The 20787-nt window shown below is 59.3% G+C and overlaps 1 protein-coding gene and 1 long non-coding RNA gene across 2 annotated transcripts; one reads left to right on the top strand and one right to left on the bottom strand.

Annotated features, from left to right (window-relative positions):
• Window positions 1-1042: 1042 nt before the first annotated feature.
• LOC118257306 (uncharacterized) lies at window positions 1043-2783 on the bottom strand. Its single transcript, XR_007709112.1, has 2 exons — window positions 2549-2783; window positions 1043-1507 (listed from the first exon to the last, which is right to left on the bottom strand). It is a non-coding gene; the product is annotated as an uncharacterized LOC118257306 (long non-coding RNA).
• Window positions 2784-3049: 266 nt separating this feature from the next.
• TMEM200B (transmembrane protein 200B) lies at window positions 3050-11437 on the top strand. The gene is made up of 2 exons (XM_035565182.2): window positions 3050-3174; window positions 9836-11437. The coding sequence occupies exon 2, from the start codon at window positions 9859-9861 to the stop codon at window positions 11062-11064; it is 1206 nt and encodes a 401-aa protein (XP_035421075.1). The 5' UTR covers window positions 3050-3174; window positions 9836-9858; the 3' UTR covers window positions 11065-11437.
• Window positions 11438-20787: the final 9350 nt, after the last annotated feature.

Here is a 20787-nt window from a genome sequence, read left to right as displayed (position 1 = left end):
CGCTGCCTGCCCTCTCCCAGAGCACCAGGAAAAGTGCTCCAAGCCCCAGGTCCCACACATCTCCTGTCCCACGGCAAGCTCTGCTCCAGAACCACCTCACCGAGGTCACCCCTCTCTATTCCTGGTGCTTCTTTGCCCCCAGTGGGCTATTTTCTCCTCTTGTCTCCGCTCCTTCGGGCGTTTTCCCACTTTCTGCAAGAAGAAGTGGGAGGCGACAGGACAACAGCAGCACCCACCTCCCCTGCGTCCCCTGCGCCCGCCTCCAGCACCTTCGCTGGTGCTGGTGGCGTTACCGACACTTGGGGTGTCACTGGGTGACCTGGAATTGGGAATCTGCTTTTGAGCTCTCACCGCTCCCATCCCTGGCTCCTTGGCTGGCTCCGCCTGGCACAGGTACAGCCCGGGATCAGAAATCGAACGTTGCTCAAAAGCATGAATTTCTCCTGGGCTGGGCAGAGCCCAGACGGTTACCAGTGGTGGCAAAGGGAGACAAATGTCACTGAGCGGTGTGAAAAGCCAACGTCGGGTATAATTCCTCACCGGGAAGCTGGGTTAGCAGGACGGTGGATGAGTGAGGTGTCTGTCCAGTTCAGTGGGATGTCTGCCTCCACGAACCTGCAGCCCCGGTCCCTTCCCAGCCCTCGCTGCTCCAGAAGCTGCAAAGTTTCTGCGGTGCTGCTTTAATTGAGCCTCGCAAGGAGGGGGTTGGGGAGGACATCACAGTGCAGCATCTCCGCTGCAAAACCCAGCAGCGGGGATTTGGTCTCATGGCAAGACCACGGGGTGATGCTCCCCTGCCAGAGATGGGTGAGGAGCCGTCTGAGCCCCGGATCTGAGTTTTGTCCCTAAAAACCTTCCTGAGCAATGGTCCCTGCAATAAAGCCAGATGCCTGCACACGGCATTAACTTACGGGCCATGGGATGCTGTGGCTCCAATCACGCTGGGAACAGTGGAGCTGTATTTTGTGGCTCTCTGGGGAAAGCAGGGGTCTGGTCTGATGATCTTAGATTTGCCACAATCATGGTAGGAGGGGGAGTCCAAGCCTGGCACATTTTTAATTAAAGCCTGGTAAGAGCCTGCCTGCAAAAGGCGAGTGGCAGAGGGGTTTAATGAGGCCGAATCTCCACCGATGGACACGCCATGCCGTGCCGGTGTGTGAGCACACGGGGGAAGGCTGGGCTGGTTGTTTCGGGCATCACAATGTGCCGCTGGCAGCTGGGGCCATGGGATGGCACCGCGATGCAGCTTGTGCAGTGTCATGGTCCTTGGGACTGACAGAGGGGCTGAGCGTGTCTCCAGCACATCCAGGGGAAGAGAAGCAAAGTGGGATGCTGAAATCCAGCTGCTTTCAGAGCCTCTCCTCTTTGTGCCTGCCTAAGAGGGGAAAGCACTCAGGAACCTGCTTAAACAGCGTCTGCGGGGGGCTGCCTTCAAGCAGCTTGGCTGGAAAGTGAACTTAGGATAACGCTTTTATTCCAAGTGATGCACTCTTCTGGAGCTGTACGGCTGGAAGGGAGAAAGTAAAAGGTCCTGCTGCTGCAGACCTGCTCCCAGTTCAGCTGCCCTGGCCTGGCTGGGCACAACGGGATCTGGGCACATCCCTGCCCTGCGGACAGGAGCGGGAGCGGGAGCAGGGGCAGGGGCAGGGGCAGGAGCAGGGCCAGAGGCAGGGGCAGGGGCAGGGGCAGGGGCAGGAGCAGGGGCAGAGGCAGGGGCAGGGGCAGGGGCAGGGGCAGGAGCAGGGGCAGGGGCAGGGACAGGGGACAGGGGCAGGGGCAGGAGCAGGGGCAGGGGCAGGGGCAGGGGCAGGAGCAGGGCCAGAGGCAGGGGCAGGGGCAGGGGCAGGGGCAGGAGCAGGGGCAGAGGCAGGGGCAGGGGCAGGAGCAGGGGCAGGGGCAGGGGCAGGGGCAGGGGCAGGGGCAGGGACAGGGGACAGGGGCAGGGGCAGGGGCAGGGGCAGGGGCAGGGGCAGGGGCAGGGGCAGGAGCAGGGGCAGGGGCAGGGGCAGGAGCAGGGGCAGGAGCAGGGGCAGGGGCAGGGGCAGGGGCAGGGGCACGGGCAGGGGCAGGGGCAGGGGCAGGGGCAGGGGCAGGGGCAGGGGCAGGGACAGGGGACAGGGGCAGGGGCAGGGGCAGGAGCAGGGCCAGAGGCAGGGGCAGGGGCAGGGGCAGGGGCAGGAGCAGGGGCAGAGGCAGGGGCAGGGGCAGGAGCAGGGGCAGGGGCAGGGGCAGGGGCAGGGGCAGGGGCAGGGACAGGGGACAGGGGCAGGGGCAGGGGCAGGGGCAGGGGCAGGGGCAGGGGCAGGGGCAGGAGCAGGGGCAGGGGCAGGGGCAGGGGCAGGAGCAGGGGCAGGGGCAGGGGCAGGAGCAGGGGCAGGAGCAGGGGCAGGGGCAGGGGCAGGGGCAGGAGCACGGGCAGGGGCAGGGGCAGGGGCAGGGGCAGGGGCAGGGGCAGGGGCAGGGACAGGGGACAGGGGCAGGGGCAGGGGCAGGAGCAGGGGCAGGGGCAGGGGCAGGGGCAGGGTCTCCTTCCCCAGGGCTCACCCACCGCCGGGCTCCCAGCGCCTTGCTCGGGTCTCAGCGGGTCCCATTCTGCGCACGGGGCTGCCGGGCCGGGGGGGTCCCTGCTGCGGGAGGGGGGAGCCGGGAGGGGGGCAGCCCACGGCGCGGGCGGGAGACCCCCAGGGGACCTCCGTGCGCTCCCTGAGCAGGGGCTGGCCAGGAGCCCCCCCCGGGTGCCGCAGCAGCGCTCCACGGAGCGGGGCCAACTTCTCGGTGGCCCGCGGCTAAGGATGCTCTCCCCCTGCAACCCCCCCCCCAACCTCCATCCTTCCATCCCTCCCTCCGTCCCTCCCCGGCGATGCTCCGGGCCCCGCGCTCCGCCTCCCCGCGGGGCCGGGGCCGGGGCCGGGGCGGGCGGGCGGAGGGCGGGGAGGGGACCCGGGGCCGGGCGGGTCCCGCCGCCGCCCCGCTCCGAGCCGAGCCGAGCCGAGCCGAGCCGAGCCGCTCCGCCGCCCCTCCATGGCCCCGGCCGCGGCGGCGGCCCCCAGCGCCCGCCGCCCCCGGGGGACCGGCCCCGGCCCCGGCCCCGGCCCCGGTCCTGGTCCCGGTCCTGGTCCCGGTCCCGGTCCCGGTCCCGGTCCTGGCGGGAGGCGCAGGGCTCGGCGGCCGCGGGTGAGTGCCGGCTGGGGTCGGCGGGGAGCGGGGCCGGGGGTCGGGGGGAGCCGGGGGGTAACGGGGGGGACCGGGGTGGAGCCGGGGTTACGGGCCCGGAGGGGGCGCGGGGCAGCGGCGGGCGCACGGACACACGGACAGGGGGTGGACAGACGGACACACGTCCCCCCCGTCCCCCCCCCCGGGCACCGGAACCCACGGGTGGGCACGGACACGCGTGGGAACACTGACACGAGGGGACCCGGGTGCTTGGAGCAAGAGCGAGCACACGCACACGCACACACACATGCACACGCTCACGTGCAAGCACGCACCCAGACACGCACCCTTGCACACCCAGGAGCCAGGAGCCAGGCAGGAGCGCCGGCTCTAGTACCCAAATCCCAGCACTTTTTGCAGTTCCCCGAGTCTCCTCGCAGAGGGTTTACGTGAGAGCTGGTCACGGAGCTAATCCCCGCGCAGGATTTGATTTAGACACTCTAGAGAGGAGAAGTGGGTGGAAATTATCCCAGTAGCTCCCCGAGCTGAGGATCGGGAGGGCCTTTTGGCACCGGTGGCTGAGCCCGCTCGGAGGGGGGGGACCCGCATCTGTCCTGTGTCGCTCCCAGGTGGGTTTTGATTCCTGCTCATGAATTTGGGGATGGGGCTGCAGGGTAAAGCAAGGTAAAACAGGGCACAGGGCAGGGGAGGCGTGAGGTTTAAACTGCTGGAGACAAGAGTGATCCCAGCTGGGAACGCTTCAGGGAACTTCTCTCCACCAGCCCCGCTTGCACGCAGCGAGGAGCGGGGTCCCAGGGTCGGGGGGGACGGAGCGCGCCTGCCTGGAGCCGCTGGGGAGCTCGGTCTGTGCCTGCAAGCGTGGAGCACTTGGCAGCCCCCCGTCCCTTCCCTTCCTCCACCCTGGCAGGGATTTTCAGAGGCGTAGAAGGGAAGGTGCCAAATTCAGAAAGAGTTTGGTTCCAATTCCCTGGAAATCCCAGCCGAGGGGGTTTTTCCCTCCTTCCTTCTCTCTCGGCTATGATGATTTTTGCAAGGTGCTTGGCTGCAGCCTTCTTCCCGTGCTCTGCCACCCTGCTCGGCTTCCCGAGGCAGGAATTCTCCCAGGAAATCCCTCTGAGCTCCCCACGCCTCCTCCCCCTTCAAGGAAGCAAAAAGCTGACATTAGAAATCCGTTCTCAGTTTAAATTTAGATGCCTGCATTATCTTGAATTTGGATTTATTAATTATTTGCATCTGGTTCATATCAAAAAGTTGAGCAATGCAGATGTCCTGATTTCAGAACGGGCTTGGAGGAGGGACACAAAATTCGCCTGCGCTTCTATTGTCTCATTAAACAATGGCCCGTCAGAAAGGGCCAGGAATTGCAGCCCCCTTCCAGGGGCCTGGCATGAGTTAAGTGCCCGTCCAAGTTGCGTGATCTCCTCGCCACGGGTGACTGCAGCTCATCTCCCAGCCGTGGAGATCAGTCTAATTAGCAGAGCAAATCTGGGTAAGGCAAGCTCTCGTAATTAGCAATCAGTTGGATGTTTCCACACACTTTCTTTGCCTGAGGGGCAGGGAGGAATTTAGCGGATGGCCCCGTTTCGGGAGCAGGGGGGCCTTGGGAGAAGCCAAGGGGAACGGGGCCACGCGCCCGCGGGGACCCCTTTGGCTGGGGATCATCGAGCACGGGGCAGGGAGCAAAGGGGCTGAGCTGTGTCCCCAGACCTCTGCAGCACCCCCAGCCCACTGCCCTGCATCTCATTTCCAAGTGACATTGGTCACCTCCTGGCGAGGAAGCCACCAAGTGTCCTGCCCGGCCAGGCGTGTTGGGGACATCTCCGACGCTGAGCGCTTGGTGCACCCCCTGCACCCCATGCACCCCATCCTTTCGCCTGGGGAAACGGGGGTGCAGAAATGAAACGTGGATATTTCAGTCTGGTGAGCCTTTGTCCCCTTTGGGCCATGGACAGGTCACACCTGGGGTCTGCTGCTCTGCAGCAAAGGCTGCAGTGAAAACGTTTCCAAAACTTGGTTAAAAGCAGGCATGAGACCCCCAGCCCGGGACTGGAGCTGTGACGATCCCTCCCAAGCCGTGATAATCTCAGAGTTACTGTGCTTGCCTGAAAGCTTCTGCGAGGGAGCTTAATTAATTACGATTGATTAACGGGTGTCCTCAGCAAAAGCTGGAGCTGGAGAGCTGCTTTTTGTCCCTGTGCTGGGAGCGTGCCTGTGCTGTGGGCTCGATGTGGGGATTTACCTGCAGGGACCAAGCCTGGAGGAGGCTTTGCCTCGTTGGGCTGAGAGCTGCTGGGATGTTAAACAGGGCTTTCCTCTGCCGAGACACCCTCGTCATCTTTTTCTCCTGCTCTTCATCTTTTTTTTTCCTTCTGTCTGGACACCTTTAATGTGTAGCCAAGGGGGGAATTTGAAGTGGACTGAGTACAGAGGAAAGGAGGAGGGACAGGACTGCAGGGTGCAGCCAGGCTGGGGGAGAGTTAGTCACGCTGAGATTGCTGGGCCAAAAGGCGAAAAAGGCAGCTGGAAATTTGGAGGCAGCGAGCTGGGGGTCCCCTTGCTGGGGAGAAGTCAGCTGCAGGTGAGAAACCAGCAGAGGTCTGGGCTGGATCCTGCAAACTCCTTGGCCCCAGCAAGCATTGTTTGGAGAGAACACGGCACCGGGATGAAGGCTGCGCGCGGTGCTCGTGAGCCGTGCACGCACCCGGGGACCGAGGCGGCTCCGCGGCATCGCGGGCCCCATCCTGCCTCCTGCCGGGAGGGGAGGCGAGGATGGGAGAGGGGAGCTGGTGTCGGGGCGCTGCTCCGCGAGAGCCCCGTGCTGGGGCGGCGTTGGAGGTTACGGAGTTATTTTTAACCGGCGCAGCTCGGCGCAGACTGTAATTACCACGCTCTCACCTTCGCCGTGGGTGGGGAAGCCGGGGCGGGCTGGTGCAGCTCGGCGCGTCCTCGCACCCACGGGTCTCAGCGGCCCGGGTCCCCCTGTGCTGCACGGGGGGGAGCTCGGCTTCAAGGGGCATCGGGATCTCGGGAGCTGGAAGCGGTGTGAAACTGGTTTTATTTTAGCACGTGGCCATGCGCAGGGGCTGAGCCGTGCCGCCGGGGCTTTTGGGTCTCACCCATCACCGCGGCTTTAAACATGCTGGTGCTTTTCTGGATGCTTGGGTGATGGATTTCAACCTCGTCTCCTTCCAAAAACTGAGAGAGCAGCTTTAAAGTCACAATATATCCAAAAAAAGAAATGGAAAAAGGAGGTGTTTGCTGTTTGTCGGTGATTTCCCAAGCTTTTGCTCCAGCCTGGGCTGCTTCCTTCCCTCTGTGCCCGCGGGGGACACTGGGGCTGTGTCAGCGCTGCTGGAAGCTGCTGCGCAGACGGAGCGCGCAGACCCTTCGGTCTCCCAGCCTACAACAGACAGCGGCAGAGCTCCTCTCCACGAAGGCACAGATTCTGCCTTCCTCATCGGCCTGGCTCCCCGGTGTGTTTTGAGGAGCTGGGGGGGGTTGTTTTGGAGAAGCTTTGCAAGCCATATGTGGAGAAAGGCTTGTGCAGCCATCATCCTGCTGCATCTCCATGGGGCTGCCGTCCCCTTTGGCATGGCCCCGGGCCCTCATCCCTTGTCCAGAGGGAGGTTTTGAGGCCAAATCTGCCTTTTTATGGACCACAGCATGCTGCAAATTAACACAGGCAGTGCAGGCTCGCAGGGCTGAACATCCCAGGGCTCCCAAGGGATGCAGGTCCCCGCCAGCCAGAGGGACCCTCCCCCGGGGGCTGAGGGTTTGCCCTCTGACACGTTGGGATTTAGCATCACATTTTCAGGACGTCTGCCTGCGAAGGAGGGATTGGGGTGGGAGGGTGGAGCCAGCAATATGCCTTCATGGTGGGGGGGATTAGAGAAATATTTGCGTTTATTTTAATGCCGGGCTTATTGCAGGGATGGGGAGCTTAGCCCCGAACCTGGCAGCACGGCAGCCGAGCCGTCATCTCGCCCTATAACGCTAATGACATTTACATTTCTATACCGCTGCTCCCCTGGGGTGGGAACCCTTCCCAAACCAAGGCGTCAGGTCAGGCCTTAAGGAGGGAGGAGGCCGGCAGGGAGCAAGGCCACCAGCTGTCCCCGCGGAGGGACCGGGCTGTCCCCCCACCCTGGCAGTGCCACCAGGACCCTCGTCGCTACCCCCAGACTCAGCCCCGTGCGGTGCCACAGCAAATCAACCCAGTGGCTGGAGTGTTGGTGTCTGCGAGCTTCTGAATTTGATGCCAACGCTGGATTTTTTTTTTTTATTTTTTTTCCCCCTAAAGAGCTTATATAACCTTGGGGATTCTATTAATAAAAATAATGGTTTTGAACTCTGGGAACAACCATCTCCAGCAATGAGCAATTAAATGCTGCAACTTCTGCAAGCAGGCAGCTATCGGGCGGCGGGGAGATAAGGGGGCAGCAGCGGGGCCAGAAACACCTCCGGCACCTGGGACGGGGGCGAAGGGCTCTGGCGGGCTGTAGGGGGGTTCCTATGGGGGGGCTCACCCCCAGGGAGGGGACAGACGGCAGCACCTTGTGCTGCACTGGCCACTGATATCCCCGTGCCTTGGCTCTGAGCCACATATGATGGGAAGGCGTGGAGAGAGCATCCTGGCCCCAAGCAGGGATGCTCGGGGGTCCTGGTGTGAGCTTTGGTGAGCAGCCGGCGGCGGGGGGCTCGGGGGGGGTGCAGGAGATAGCGAAGGAATTCGGTGTAAAGAGGCACGGCCGGGGCTCGCTGCTAAAAATAGGAGCTGGCTGCGCGCTCGTGGCAGGTCCAGGGCAGGGGCCAGGCACCCGGGGGGGTTGTGCCTTTATCCTCCCTCCCCCAACCTTTGCATGGCTCTGGAATTATTTTTTTTTTCCATTTTTCCAAGCCCCAAGTTACCAGCAAGGCATTTAACATTTGACGTGTAATATTTGAGAGGTTGAATTTAGGATGGGAATTGGAGAAAGCTGGGAACCCTGAGGCAGGGTGCTCGAGGTGGAAGAACACCTTTGGAAGTGTTTGAGTGCCCGCTTGTTTCCCTTGGGACTAAAACATTTAAAAACTTCATTTTGCCATTTGGGGTGATCATTGCTTTCATATAGCAATGTTTATTGTATTATCTGCCTTGCGATGCAGGATTATCAGCTTCTTTCAGAGAAACACTTGAAATCTCACAGCAGCGAGCTGGGGGGTTTGGGTTCTTTTTGTTTGGGGCTTTTTTTTTTTTTTTTAAATCTCCCTCATTTGAATTGTCACAGCTTGACAGCCTTGTGCCAGGAACACGCTGTCATCCTGAAACTCATATCTTTAATTCCCTTCCATGGGATGCTAATAACACCTTAAGATGATTAAGACTGGGAAAAAACCTCAGTATTTTATTTTCCTCCCGCCGGTGATGCTGCTTGCTGGCTCTTGCCACTCCATTCATCTCGGGAAGTAAATGAGCCTGGTCACCTCCCCTCCCTGACCCCATGCCCTTGCGTTCCCAATCGGTTTTACTTTCTGGCTTTTCATCGCGGTGCCGTCGGGCTGCTCCCACTGCTGCCGCGGTGCCCGGAGCCTCCCCGCGCTGCTGCGGATGATTCAGAGGCACAACGACCCCTGTCCCGCAGCGTCCCTTGGCTCGGGGCCGCCCTGCAGCTTCCCCCCAGCACCCAGCGTTCCCATCCCAGCAAAGGCCCTGAACTCTTGCAGCTTAAATCCTGCCCAGGAGCTCTCCTGGCAGCCCCCAGAAAAGGCAGATGAACCTCTCCGAGATTTAATTACCGGGGCCAGGCTGGTTCCCCCCATCCCTGAGTGGTGCTTAGCTCCTTTTGCAGCCTCCAAATCACACCGGCTGCGTGCCGCAAGGCTCTGGCCTAGCACAAATCTGGGGTGTGGGGGCTGCAGTGTCACGGTGCTCGCTGCAGGGCCAGGACACCTGGCTGGCCAGGGCACATTCGTGTTCCTTTATCGGTTTGGGTCACTTTGGCAGCAAGCAGAGCAAGCTGGGGAGCAGCTGCGGTGCTCGCAGGGCACCGTGATGCTGCTGCCTTGTCAAACCTTTGGTGGGGGTTGGTTACATGCGCAGTGTTGGTGGCTTTGGAGAGCTGTTCTGCAGCTGCCCGTCTCCATGCCTCAGTTTCCCAATTGGATTAATAAACAGCCCTTTCCCCTGCTGTCACCATGCTGAGCTTGCTGCTGCCACCCTTTTGCAGGTGCCGTAGGGCACGGTGACCCAGGACAGGCTCTGCAGCATGGGGTGCAGCGGGATCCTGGCCATGCCAGCTGCCCTGCACAGCTCGGGGTTTTTAGGGCTTTGGTGGGTGTGAAGGAGCCCCTCAGCCCTACTACCACCAGCAAGGAGGCAGAAATAACAAGAAGGAAGCGGGCAGGCCGGAGAGGAGAGCAAACCCGCTGGACCCTGATGTGGTGCAGCCAGTGGGCTCAGTGTCCCTGTGGTTCCCCAGCCTCCTGGTGCCCCCATAACCATGGTGTCCCTTTGCCTCCCATGTTCGCAGCATCCCAGTGTTCCTGTGGTCCCCATATCCTCAGCATCCCCATGCTCCCAGTGTCCCCATGTCCCCGCCATCCCATGCATGTGGACCCCCCCGGCCATCGAGTGACTCTTCTCCACCTCTTTTTCTCCCCTTCTCCCTTCCCCACCCTGCAGGAGGAGCGGCCGGGAGGGCGACGATGACTGCCGAGAGCGCCGAACCCAACGGCCCCGTGCGGGAGCCGGCGGTGGGGGGCACCAAGCCAACCCCCCCCCAAGCCCCGCCGCGGCGCCGGGGCCGCAGGCTGCGCCGCAAGTTGCCGCCGGAGGTGCCGGTGAAGGGGCAGCTCCGCATGCGCTCGCCGTCGGGAGCCTTCGTCATGGTGGGCATCTCAGTGGTCTTGGTGGGCATGACCATCGCCGTGGTGGGCTACTGGCCTCACCGGGGGCACGGGGGGGCCGGGGCCGGAGCGGGGAACGCCAGCACCACAGGGGACATGAGGAGGGAGGTGGCTGCCGGGCGCCCCGTCCCCCACAGTGAGAAGCTGAAGCTGATCGGCCCCGTCATCATGGGCATCGGGCTCTTCATCTTCATCTGCGCCAACACCATGCTCTATGAGAACAGGGACATGGAGACCCGCATGCTGATGCAGAAGGGGCTCTACTGCATGGCCACGGGTCTCCCCGAGGGGACCAGCCCTGAGGACGCGGACACCCCGCTGGCACCCAAGGCCAGCCCCGAGTGCTTGGAGGGCTGCTACGAGGTGGACCTGTCCTTGGGCAGCAAGTGGGCCGACTGCTATGGCCCCAACCGGCTGCAGACCACGGCCGAGCTCCTGCAGCGCCCGGGGGCCTCCCCGACCGCCTCCCTGCTCAGCCTCCACATGGACGGCAACCTCGGGCTCTCCTCCGCCGTCGGCGCCTTGGCTCTGCCCATCATCAAGCTCAACAACCGCTTGCTGGATGCAGCAACGCGGGGGGCTGGGGGACCAGTGGAGGCAGTCGAGCCCCCTGCCGAAGCCCCGCCGCCCCCCTGGGCTCTGCTGTCCCCCAGTGGCAGCGGCGTCGCGTCCCGGGGCCAGGAGCACCGTGGTGGCCACGTCATCGTCACCATGGAGGAAGGCTGCCCTGTGGCGGAGCTCAGCCCCGATGCTCAGCCCCACAACCCAGGGCACTCCAAGTCCCTGGACCTGAGCTGGCCAGGGGTGCTGCTGGTGGCTCCCATCAAGGACCGCAAGAACCGGAGCTGGCCCCGGCTCGACCACGTCACCCCGGGGGCTTACGCCAAACTGGAGAACCGGGGCGAGTCCTCGGACCGGCTGCTGGAGCCTGGCGAGACCCCGCGCCGCGCCGAGCCCCGGCCCAGCTCCTGGGCAGTCGGGGTGGAGGGGGGCTCGCGGGTCTGACGGCCCCACTGGCTGCGGGGTCGTGGTTTTTAAGAGGACATCGCCACACCGAGAGGTCCCCGATCTCGGGGAAGGCTCCTGGGTTGGGACCTGTGCTCCTCCCTGCCTGCTCCTCTTCCTCATCAGCTTCCTCCTGGATGCTCTCGGCCCTACAAGCCCTTCTGCTGGCAGCTTTCCCGGAGGAGCCCTCGCTTTGACACCCAACGCAGACCATGGGACGGGGACACGGGGTGTGCAAAACCCCACGGCACTTCATTGCACCGGGGCGAGGGTGGGGGCACCGGGGGGGGTTCTCTCACCCAGCCCCAGTGGGAAATTTGCTTGAGCAGCGCACGTCAGCCTGGCCAGGCCATTAAATGTTCTCTCGATGCCATGCGGTGCCGCCTCGTCTTGCCCTTGGGGTGCTCGGGGTCGGGAGCGTGACGTCCCCACCGCTTCAGCCCCATGTGTGCATGGGAGTATTTGTGCATGGGGAGATTTTTTTTTCCCCCCAGAGAAATGTCAGTGCTTGTTTGTGGCCATTTGCCAGCCCCTGCAAATTGCCACTGTTCCTGGAAGTGCCAAGGTTTGCCCCAAGGCGAGGTATGGGCCTGTGTTAGCACTCCTTTGCAAAGCCTGGAGCACTCGCTTTTCCATAGGGAATGCCCAAGTGTCGGTATGGGTGGCATCTTCCAAAAATCAGAGGGTTTTTTGTGTGCTTGGGCCACATTTCAGGATGCGAGCATTGCCACAGCCAAGTGTTGCGGGCACTGGTGGTGCTGGGACGGCAGCCTCCAGCCCGACACCTCGGTTGTGCTCAGAGCACAACTCGTGGGACGCCTTGGACCTTTTTTTTCCCTCCTCATCCTCACCCCAGCAGGGCGGGTGAGCAGAACCGGAGCCAGGTCCGTGGGTTTTGTGCCTCTCCGGGGTCCTGCTGCCTCCATCCGGGCTCGGCATCCTCCAGGGAGGTCCAGCGCCGCCCTGTGCAGCCAGGATGCTGTGTGCCCCAGCTGAGTATTTGCAGATAAGGCGACAAGCTCCAGGTGATGCAGAAGGTGCCTGGGGCAGCTGCAGGTACAGGTGCTGCCGCCCACCCTCATGCTGTCCAGGCAGCTGTGAAATCACAACAAATGGGGGAGTTTCTGGGGTGCAGCCATTCCCAAAGCCGGTTTTGAGGCAATGGGAGTTTTCCTACTGGGGTGAAGGATGTGGGCAGCAGGGGGATGTGATGGGGCAGAGAGAGGGGTGTGTGTGTGTGCTGGTTTTGTGGCGCTGTTGGATTCCCTCATGTTATTTGGTGCCATTTTGGCTCCTGGGGCCTGTGACGTGTGTGGGTGCCCATGCTGGGATTTCAGGTCGGACAGCCTCGGCGGGGGGGAGGCTCGCCGAGAGGAAGAAGCATCTGCTGCTCCTTTTTCTCACAAATGAGCAATTTTTGCTCTAGCATTTCTTTCCCAACCCTTTCATGGTGCCTTTGCCATGCCCTGAATTGTCCCTCCAGTGTCCCCCTAGCTGAAGCCACCCAGAAGAGCTCACAGTCTTGGGCAAGGGGGGGGGGGCGAGGAGGTGCCTGGTCCCAGCAGGAGGAGGCACCAGAGGTCACAGAGGTCCCCGTGGTTTGCTTTGGCAGAGGCACAGGATGAGGGGTAGGACATGGGGTGGGACACAGGGGGGCACCAGGTGGGCGCCGGGCTGCAAAGCATCCCCCTGCGCTCCTCTTTTCCCTGCACGCCGCGGCGACATCACTTATGTGGGGACAAACCAGAGGAGGATTTCTTGCAGCATCCAGCACCGTGACCCATGCCTGATCCTGCCGTAGGTCCAGAAGCGAGTGGTGCTCAGCAGAGGTCATGCCCCGAGACACCAGCCCCTTGCTGGAGGCAGCAGCGGGCGCCCTGGGGTGCTGAGGACACCACGGGGACGGGAGCGCCGCTCGCCAGCGACTTGGGAGGCGCAGAAATGTGGCTCCGCAGCTTGGGCTGGATCCCTGCCCTTTCCCATCCGGAGAACAAAGCCAGCCGTGGTGTGGAGCCGAGTGTCAATGGCTGAAATATATTTTCTCTGTGTTAAATGTGCTTTTTTTTCTTTTTTTTTTTTTTCTTTTGATCCTGTTTCTGCTTCTCCTTCTGAAGCAAGTACAGAGCTTTGGACTTGGAGACTGCAGGGACTGCAGCTTTCTTCAGACCAAACCATCCCTGCAGAACATTTGGGCTTGGAAACTGCGTATTCTGGCAAAAAAAAAAAAAAACACATTGCCAGCACAATTGTCCCCAGCAGCTCTGGGGCAGAGCAGCCCCGTCCCGGCCGCTGGCTCTTGTCACAGCCAAGGAGCCCTTTGTCACCACGTGGGGCTGTGCCAGCTGCGTGCGGCGCTGGGGACAGGGACAGGGCGGTCGGACGAGGGGATGGCAGAGCTGGAGCTGCTGCTGTCGCTTGTCCAAGCTTTCATCGGCTGGCACCTCGCCCCTCATTAGTGATAGTGCTTGGCACCGGGGCTGGGAAAAAGCAGATTAAAGCCTAAAGGATGCAAACGACCGGTTTTAGACCGGTCAGGGTTTTCCACGCCATGTTTCTTTTTCCCCCTTTGGAAATTTGGCGTGGCTTGTTTCTTTGTGTTTTGTTTTTTTTTTTTTCTTTTTCATTTGAATTTCTACCTCGTCTTTTGAATGCTTCACCCTCTCTTACCCCCCCTTTGCTGCAAAGCACCCCTAAGCCCCGCATACACCACAGCGCATTGTCCCACGCTGCACGGGGAGCCCCCCCGGGGTGTCCCACGCAGGCTCCCCCAGGGCTGCGGGGGAGCAGAAAGGGGCTCGGGGTTTGGGTTCCTGCAGCGCTGCCCCGGGGTTGCCCTGGCTGCGATCCCGGCTTTTACGCTGCCACTTAATCTCCAAACGATTTAGGCACGGGTTCAATGCAATAAGCAAACAAACAAGAAGTCACCGAGGGGGCCTGCCCTGAAGCAGCAGCGCGGGGACGTGCCAGGAGGCTGCTTCGGTCTGAAAATAACTTTTCCTTTGCATGGAAGCAGCTGCAGCCAAACTCAGTGCCGGGCCCAGGAGCCGTGTGTTGGAAAGCAGCAGCCAGAAACTCGAGGACAAACCCGGCCCTGGGTGGGCTGCTGTGGGCTGGGCTCGGCTGCTCCTTCCTGCCCTCCGCAGCATCCATCCCCGACCGGAGCTGCCCCACGGAGGGGCAATCCCCAGCTGCAAAGGAAATGTTCCAAGTGCACAACTGCTTTCTTGGTTAACACGGCACAGTGAGGAGAACTGTGCTCTATCCATGGGGAGCATCACCTGCATGTCCCCCACCTCCATCTCTGCTTTGGGACCCAGCGTTGGTGCTTTATTGCTGCAGCAGCGCTTCCCGTTCCCCTTGCCATGAAGTTAACCCATCACAAAAGCATCCCGCACTGCACGAGGTGATGCTGGGCACTTTCTCCTTATCTAGCCGTAATTTGGGACAAAATTGGACAAAACCTGGAAAAGAGGCTGGGGGAAAAGGCTGCGTTTTGTGCCCGGGAGGTGCAGTGGGGAGGATGCAGCCGGGGAGCCCCCAGCTGGGTGGCATCGCCCGCAGTTGCGCCCACCCCAGCACCTGAAGGTGCTCAGCTGCTGCCCGCCCCCCTACTGCCCTGGGGCTTGTCTGCAGCCATTTCCCCTCCTGCTCCTCTCCGAATGAAGCAACAACCACGACTCTGCCTGGCTGGTAAGTTCTATCTTTTTTTTTTTTTTTTTAAAAGAGATTTAAAGCCTACACGAAGGAAAGCTCTCTGCTAGCAGCGGTGCACTTGTAGTACAGCCAGGAAATTCAAGTGCTGGTGCATTATTTAGGGAGAGTGCTCTGCTATAAATCTCCTTGTATAGGCACTGCACAGGGAAGATAAAGCCGTGGGGCTTAGCGCACGGGGTGTCACTTCTTGCGCCAAGTGGTGGCGTGGTTCTTTTTGGTGAGAGACCCTGCTGGTTAAAAATGGGGGTCCCTTTATAGGTTTGGGGTGGCCTGATGAGGCTCTGTGGCCCCCACAGGCCTTCTGTAGGATCAGCGAGTCCTGGGTGGGAAGGGCTGAGCTGAGCTCCCAATATACCACTACCAGCCCATACCTGTGCTGGCCCCTGTCTGTCCCCTGGCACTCGAGTGCGGTGGAGCTGGAGCCCAAATCTCCAGGGCCTTGGTTCGGAGCCCATCAGGGCTTGGGGGTTGTCTTCCCCAGCGTTTGGATCCCAAATACAAAATTTCCATAATTCTGTGACGTAGAAAGGCTCCTTTGCGCTTTCCTTTCCCCCCCTGAGAGTGTCCTGCAGGGGAAAGGGCCGGTGGCATCAAACACCACGACCACCTGAGGTGTCCCTGTCCCGTGGGTGCTGGAGCTGTACCCACGCTTTGGGGACATCAAGGCTGGGGTCCCCAAATATCACTTGGCCATACTCTGGTGGGGAGCTGCGCGAGGGGCTCTGGGCACGGTTGGAAAAACGGACAGAGATTTCCCCACTCTTTGGGTTTTGGAGGAGAGATGGTGCTGGTGATGGAGCAGCAAAATCAGGGCTGCAGTGTTTAGGAAGCGCAGTGTAGAGCCACTGGGCCGTACTGGTGTGCACTGGAGCGAGGCCTCCTGGAGCTGTTGGAGCTTCCCTGGGCCTGGGTTGGTCCTGGGTGCTCTGCACAGTAATGGGGATGCTCTGCTCCCCCAGCTCTTGGGGGTGAAGGAGAGAAGGGGGCCAGGGCATCCCGAAGGCTTAACCCCCGTGCCTCAGTTTCCCCAGCTATGGAGGGCAAGGCTCAGGGCTCAGCCCCACCAGCTCCTGCAGATGCAGCTCCTCCATTTTGAGCCTTTAGAAGCTCAGCGGGGCACCCCAGCAGGGCACAAAGGGCAGGTTTCCAACCCTATCCCCCTTGCAGTGACGTGGATATTGGGATGTGAGCCTGCCCCAGTGCCCTGCTCCTGGGCAGGGGAAGGGGCTGTGGGTCCTAAATGGGACCTAAATCACTCCTGGCTTCCTCATAAGTGACAGCAGCGACCCTGCAGAGCGGAGTGGGACCCGGGCACGCTGGCCCTGTCCCCAGGCCCTGAGAGCGGCCCCGACCCCAGCACCGTGCCCTGACCCACGGGAAAGCAGCGGCCGCCACGGCCCCCGAAACCAAAGGCACGGCCTAAAAATATCCAAGGCTGGGGTGCGAGTGGGAACTTTCTGCTCCCAGCGGGACCGGGGCAGGGGCTGGGGATGGGGGAGCGGTGCTTTTGGCTCCTCCAAATGGATGGGAGCCCCACGACGGGGCCGTTCTCCTTGGTGCGGGGCCCCTGGGGCCTCTGTTGTTAGGACGGTTTGTTTATCCCTTTTTATTTGCATCTCTTCAGATTTCCATGGTGTTTGTTTGCCTGTTGTTTTTCCCCTCGCTTGCAGCCAGGCAACAACACACCACCGGGTTTGGCAGCCTTTGCGGGAGGGAAACTGAGGCAGGGGTTAAAGGGAAGCAGAGCCCCATCTCCTGGCCAAGTTTGAACTTCCCCAGCTGGATGCAATTCCAGGTTTTGCCAGTTTTGCCCCAAAATCATGTTTCTGAGCCCAATGCGTCTCCTGGCTGGCAGCCCCATGGGGATGGGGGCGATGGGGGTACGCTGGGTGCTGACTGCCCCCTGGCACCGCGCCGGTTTCTGGCTGCATCGTGCTGGGGAATTTGCTGCAGTCCTCTGCATCCCCTGCTCCCGGGACGGGGTTATTGAAGGAGCATTTAGGCATGCTGCCATACACCGTGACCCTAATGGGGTTGGACAAAGCAAGGAGCCTACGGCACCCCCGGCCCCAGCTGCCCGCAGGACGCCTCGTGCTGGCTTGGCTCGCGTGTCTCGGCTCTGCCTCACTGCGCTCCGTAAGTCGAAGCACTCCGACACATCGTGGAGGAGCCAGCTTCAGTGGTGGCCGTTACCCAACTCTTTGTGGCTGGCTTCTACAGCTCCTCTTTTTTTGTTGATTTTTGCCTCCAGCATGCTGCGATTTAAGATTTGGAGTGGCTTGAAAGCATCCTGGCCCCGCGCTGTCGGCACGGCATGGTGGATTTAGGGGAGAGTGGTTTGACTTTGTGGCCACATTGTCACTCACACTCGTGTCAACAGGGTTATGCAAACCTTTCCTGCCTGTTGGGGAAACTGAGGCACGGGGATGCAACTTTGTGCCTGGTTAGGAGCCAGCAAAAGCGATCCCAGGCTCTGCAGGGAGCGCTTGGTGCTTGATCCCACAGGTCCCAGCCCCATCCAGCCTGCAGCAATGGGACCGACTTTTGGTTCGTTTTTTTGGGCTAGCAGCCAAGGTGCTCCGTCAGCATTCTTGTCGGTCCATCTCTTGCTCCTAGAGAAAGCTGCTGCAGCCAGAAAAATAAACCAGGCCCCCAAAAAAGCAGCGTTAGCCACTATCCCTGCTCCAGTTCAATCACATTTGCTCTGGGTTTGGCAGCGGTTGCTTAGCAGAAGCTGTCACCTGCGCTCACCCCGAGCTCCACCGGTGGTTTTGATATTAAACGGCGATGCTTTAGTGAATACAGTGATCCTTGATGAGAACAGGCTCTGTTACAACCATTGTACCCCAGCACGTGCCTGGCTGGGAGCTGCTCCAGCTGTCGGGAGCAGCCGTGGTGGGCACGGAGCGCGGGAGAGCTCTAGCGGCTGCAGCGCACAGCAGCGGGATGGGGGGCAAGGGGCTGGAAAAGCAAATTGGCCCAGCTCTGGGCTGGGAACAGGTTGCTGGACAAGGGGAGGAGGGAGAAGAAGGCTTCAGAGGCAGGGAGACGGTTTTGTTTGAAAATTTATTGAAAAATGCAATACAAGAAGCAATACTGAACACTTACATCTGTCTAAATGCTACGGCAACTTTCCCTTTGATTTACTATGAAAGTCCAAAATAACAGCTCCCATCGCTATCCAATCTATAAAGATTTGCCAATTTTAAAAGTTCCTATTTTTATAAAGAAGAATGTAAACAGCTAGTCTAGACAATTCACAATTGCCTTAAAAAAACTTTACAAAGCTCCTTCATATTCTCAGCTAAATCTTTTTTTTTTTTTTTTTTTTTTTTACAAGTTTAATCTCTAAGGTCGGGGCACTACCACCTCTTAAGGTAATTGTACAATTAGGAAATCAGCAAACCACAGTTTATTAAAACCAGAAATCAGTCAGTCCTGTGATAACACCACTGTGTTGTTCAGAGCTTGCTGTGTGGCAGCCGGCGCTGCCCTTCCAGTTTAATGGATGCGACCAGGTCACGAGCTCCTCGCCTTCCTTTCTATAAAAACATTCATTCATATATAAATAGCTTCCATATAACGTATATTATACAATCAAGACAGTCTCCGGGTGAATTTGTAGAGTGGGAAGAGCTGGGAACGTTCATAAAAATAGACCTTACCGGGTTGTTTTGTCCCTGGGACTAACACGGCACGCCAGGAGCCAAGTTCTTAAAAGCGCGGTGTAGGAGGAAGGGGTGCAGGCGGCCCCGCTGCGCCTGGGGGCAGCCTGCTCCGGGGGGGCTGGAGCTGCTGGGAGCTTTTCTCTTCTGCCCAGGCTGCCACTGCTCCGTCCAGCTGGACTGGGGTGGCTGTGGGAGAGGGTCCCCCACTCCGTGGGGTCAGACCTGGGGAAAATGTCGGGGAAATGTCGGCCGATGCCCAACAAGCGTGGCTGAAGGCAGTTCCAGCGAGTGCGCTCGCCCCAGGGATGACCCTGGGGATAACTTGTTTGAAACAGGCAAGGAAAGCAGGAACTTAAAAGAGGGAGTGAGCACCGTGGAAACAGCCACCCGAAATCCAAGAAAAAAATAGAAGAAAAAAAAAAGATTATTCTATTCTATGCCCACTTAAAAAAGGGGCATGCGCAGCCACGGTAAGCACACGTTCCTGCAGCCCTTTGGGTAAGGAGCTGCCGCTGGTGCCAGCAGGTTTCACAGCCTAGAAAGCTCACACTCAGGGTGCTTTGTTCTGGTCAGGGCTCAGGAGCCCCAGCTGAACATCAAGGGCCAAGCATCAGCCGTGTACCACTTCCCCCTACATGCTTGTGACTGCCAAGTGCCTTTAAGTGCTACGGACAAACTTAATTCACCCCTGGCTTTGTCTGGTAGAGCTCTGAAATCCTCTTAAAGGCTGCTCTGCCGTTTACTGCCCATTTACCCAACAGTGAGCGGCTACGGGGTGAGAAGGAAGGAGCAAGTGGCAAAAAATAAAATAAAAGCCTAGAAAATGGGCATCACCAGACAGCTGCTAAGCGCGACGGGTGTTTAAGGCAAGAGTTACCCAACTAAGTCCAGGACAGAGAGCAGAGACACTGACCTAGTAAAGGGTCTGTGGTGCAGACAAGGAAGGAGAGGGCTGTGCAGGCATGAAGAGGAAGACGTGATCTCCGCGCTACAGCTGCGGAGCACTGGGTTCCCTAATTCCTGCTCGGTGCCCAGCGGGGTGCTCACAGCGAGGGGAAGGTGCCTGCACGCAAGAGGCAGAGCAGCGCAGGAAGGGACCAAGCCCCCCGAGCAGCCACCAGGATGGGAAGGCTGCAGGCTCAGGGGCACCTGCAACCAGCAAGGCTCAAGGAAAGCAAAAATCCAGCAGCTCCAGTGTTTTCAGCATGGGCTCCGGTCAATACTGACAGCTTAATTAAAAATTGCACCTGAACCTGAGATGCTACACTCAGCCACAGTGTAGTTCGAAGGCTGTTTTTTGGCTAAACAGCAAGTCCTTGCAGCCTGAGCTAAATCCAGTGACTTCTGAAAGAAATTATTCAAATTTAAAATAGCAGAGAGCTTTTTTTATTGCCATTTTCTTCCCGTCCTCAACTGAGGAGCAGCAGCAAAGCACTCCACGCCCTCAGCTACCAATGTGCCACACTACATAAAAAAATAAAATAATCACAACCTCAAAGTCTTACTAAAGTGTTCACAAGTGTCTGGGCAGACTTTACACTTTTTTTTTCTTTTTTCTTTTCCTTTTTAAGTGCTGGAAGGAGAAACCAGGGCATGCCCACGAAGCTCAGGAAGCAGCAGCGAGTGCTCAGCCCCGGCGCCGTGGAGGGAAGTGCACCCAGCCCAAGGGGCAGGCGGGGAGAAGCGGTGAGTTTTGGGGTCGTCGCCGCCTGGCTGGCGACAGCCCCTGCAGGACACTCCAGCAGTGACTGCAGGAAGAGGCCATAAGGTGAATTTGTGTGGTTCAGATGGCTGGAGTGTCTACAAACAAGCACTATGCACTTTTTTTTTTCCTTTTTAAAAAAAAAAAAAAAGAAGACATTTTATATGTGGTCTGTAAGCTAAGCCCAAAGACACAGATGCTAGCCCTGGTATTTCATTCCAGCAAGGCGGTCACAAATCCAAACAAAGTACAGACCCTTAAACCAGGAGGGGGTGTCAGCACTTCCCACGTGTGCTGGATTGGCTTTATCACAACCAGCAACACCTGACACCTCCCAATTGCTTGTTCAGCCTCTCCACATACAGCTTGCAGGCCTAGGGAAGGATTGTCTAAAGGATTTTAAATTAAATGATAGTAGGATATAACTCCTTGCCCTGATACATGGGTAATGTGTTTAGCTTTAAATAAGCACTGGCAAGGGGGAGAAAAAAAAACACCCAACCCATGACTTAAAAAAAAAAACATTTAAAAAAATCAACAAAATTAACACCAACAAGTGAAAAACTATGACACTGAAAAAAATCAGTTACTGTGAATGCTGCATAAGCCTACCTTAATAGCATTCAGAGTCCAAACATC

This window comes from Cygnus atratus, chromosome 23 (assembly GCF_013377495.2).
Source record: "Cygnus atratus isolate AKBS03 ecotype Queensland, Australia chromosome 23, CAtr_DNAZoo_HiC_assembly, whole genome shotgun sequence".
NCBI classification, from domain to species: Eukaryota; Metazoa; Chordata; class Aves; order Anseriformes; family Anatidae; genus Cygnus; species Cygnus atratus.
The sequence above is the reverse complement of the archived record's forward strand: the minus strand, read 5'-3'. Positions and strand labels throughout refer to the sequence as shown.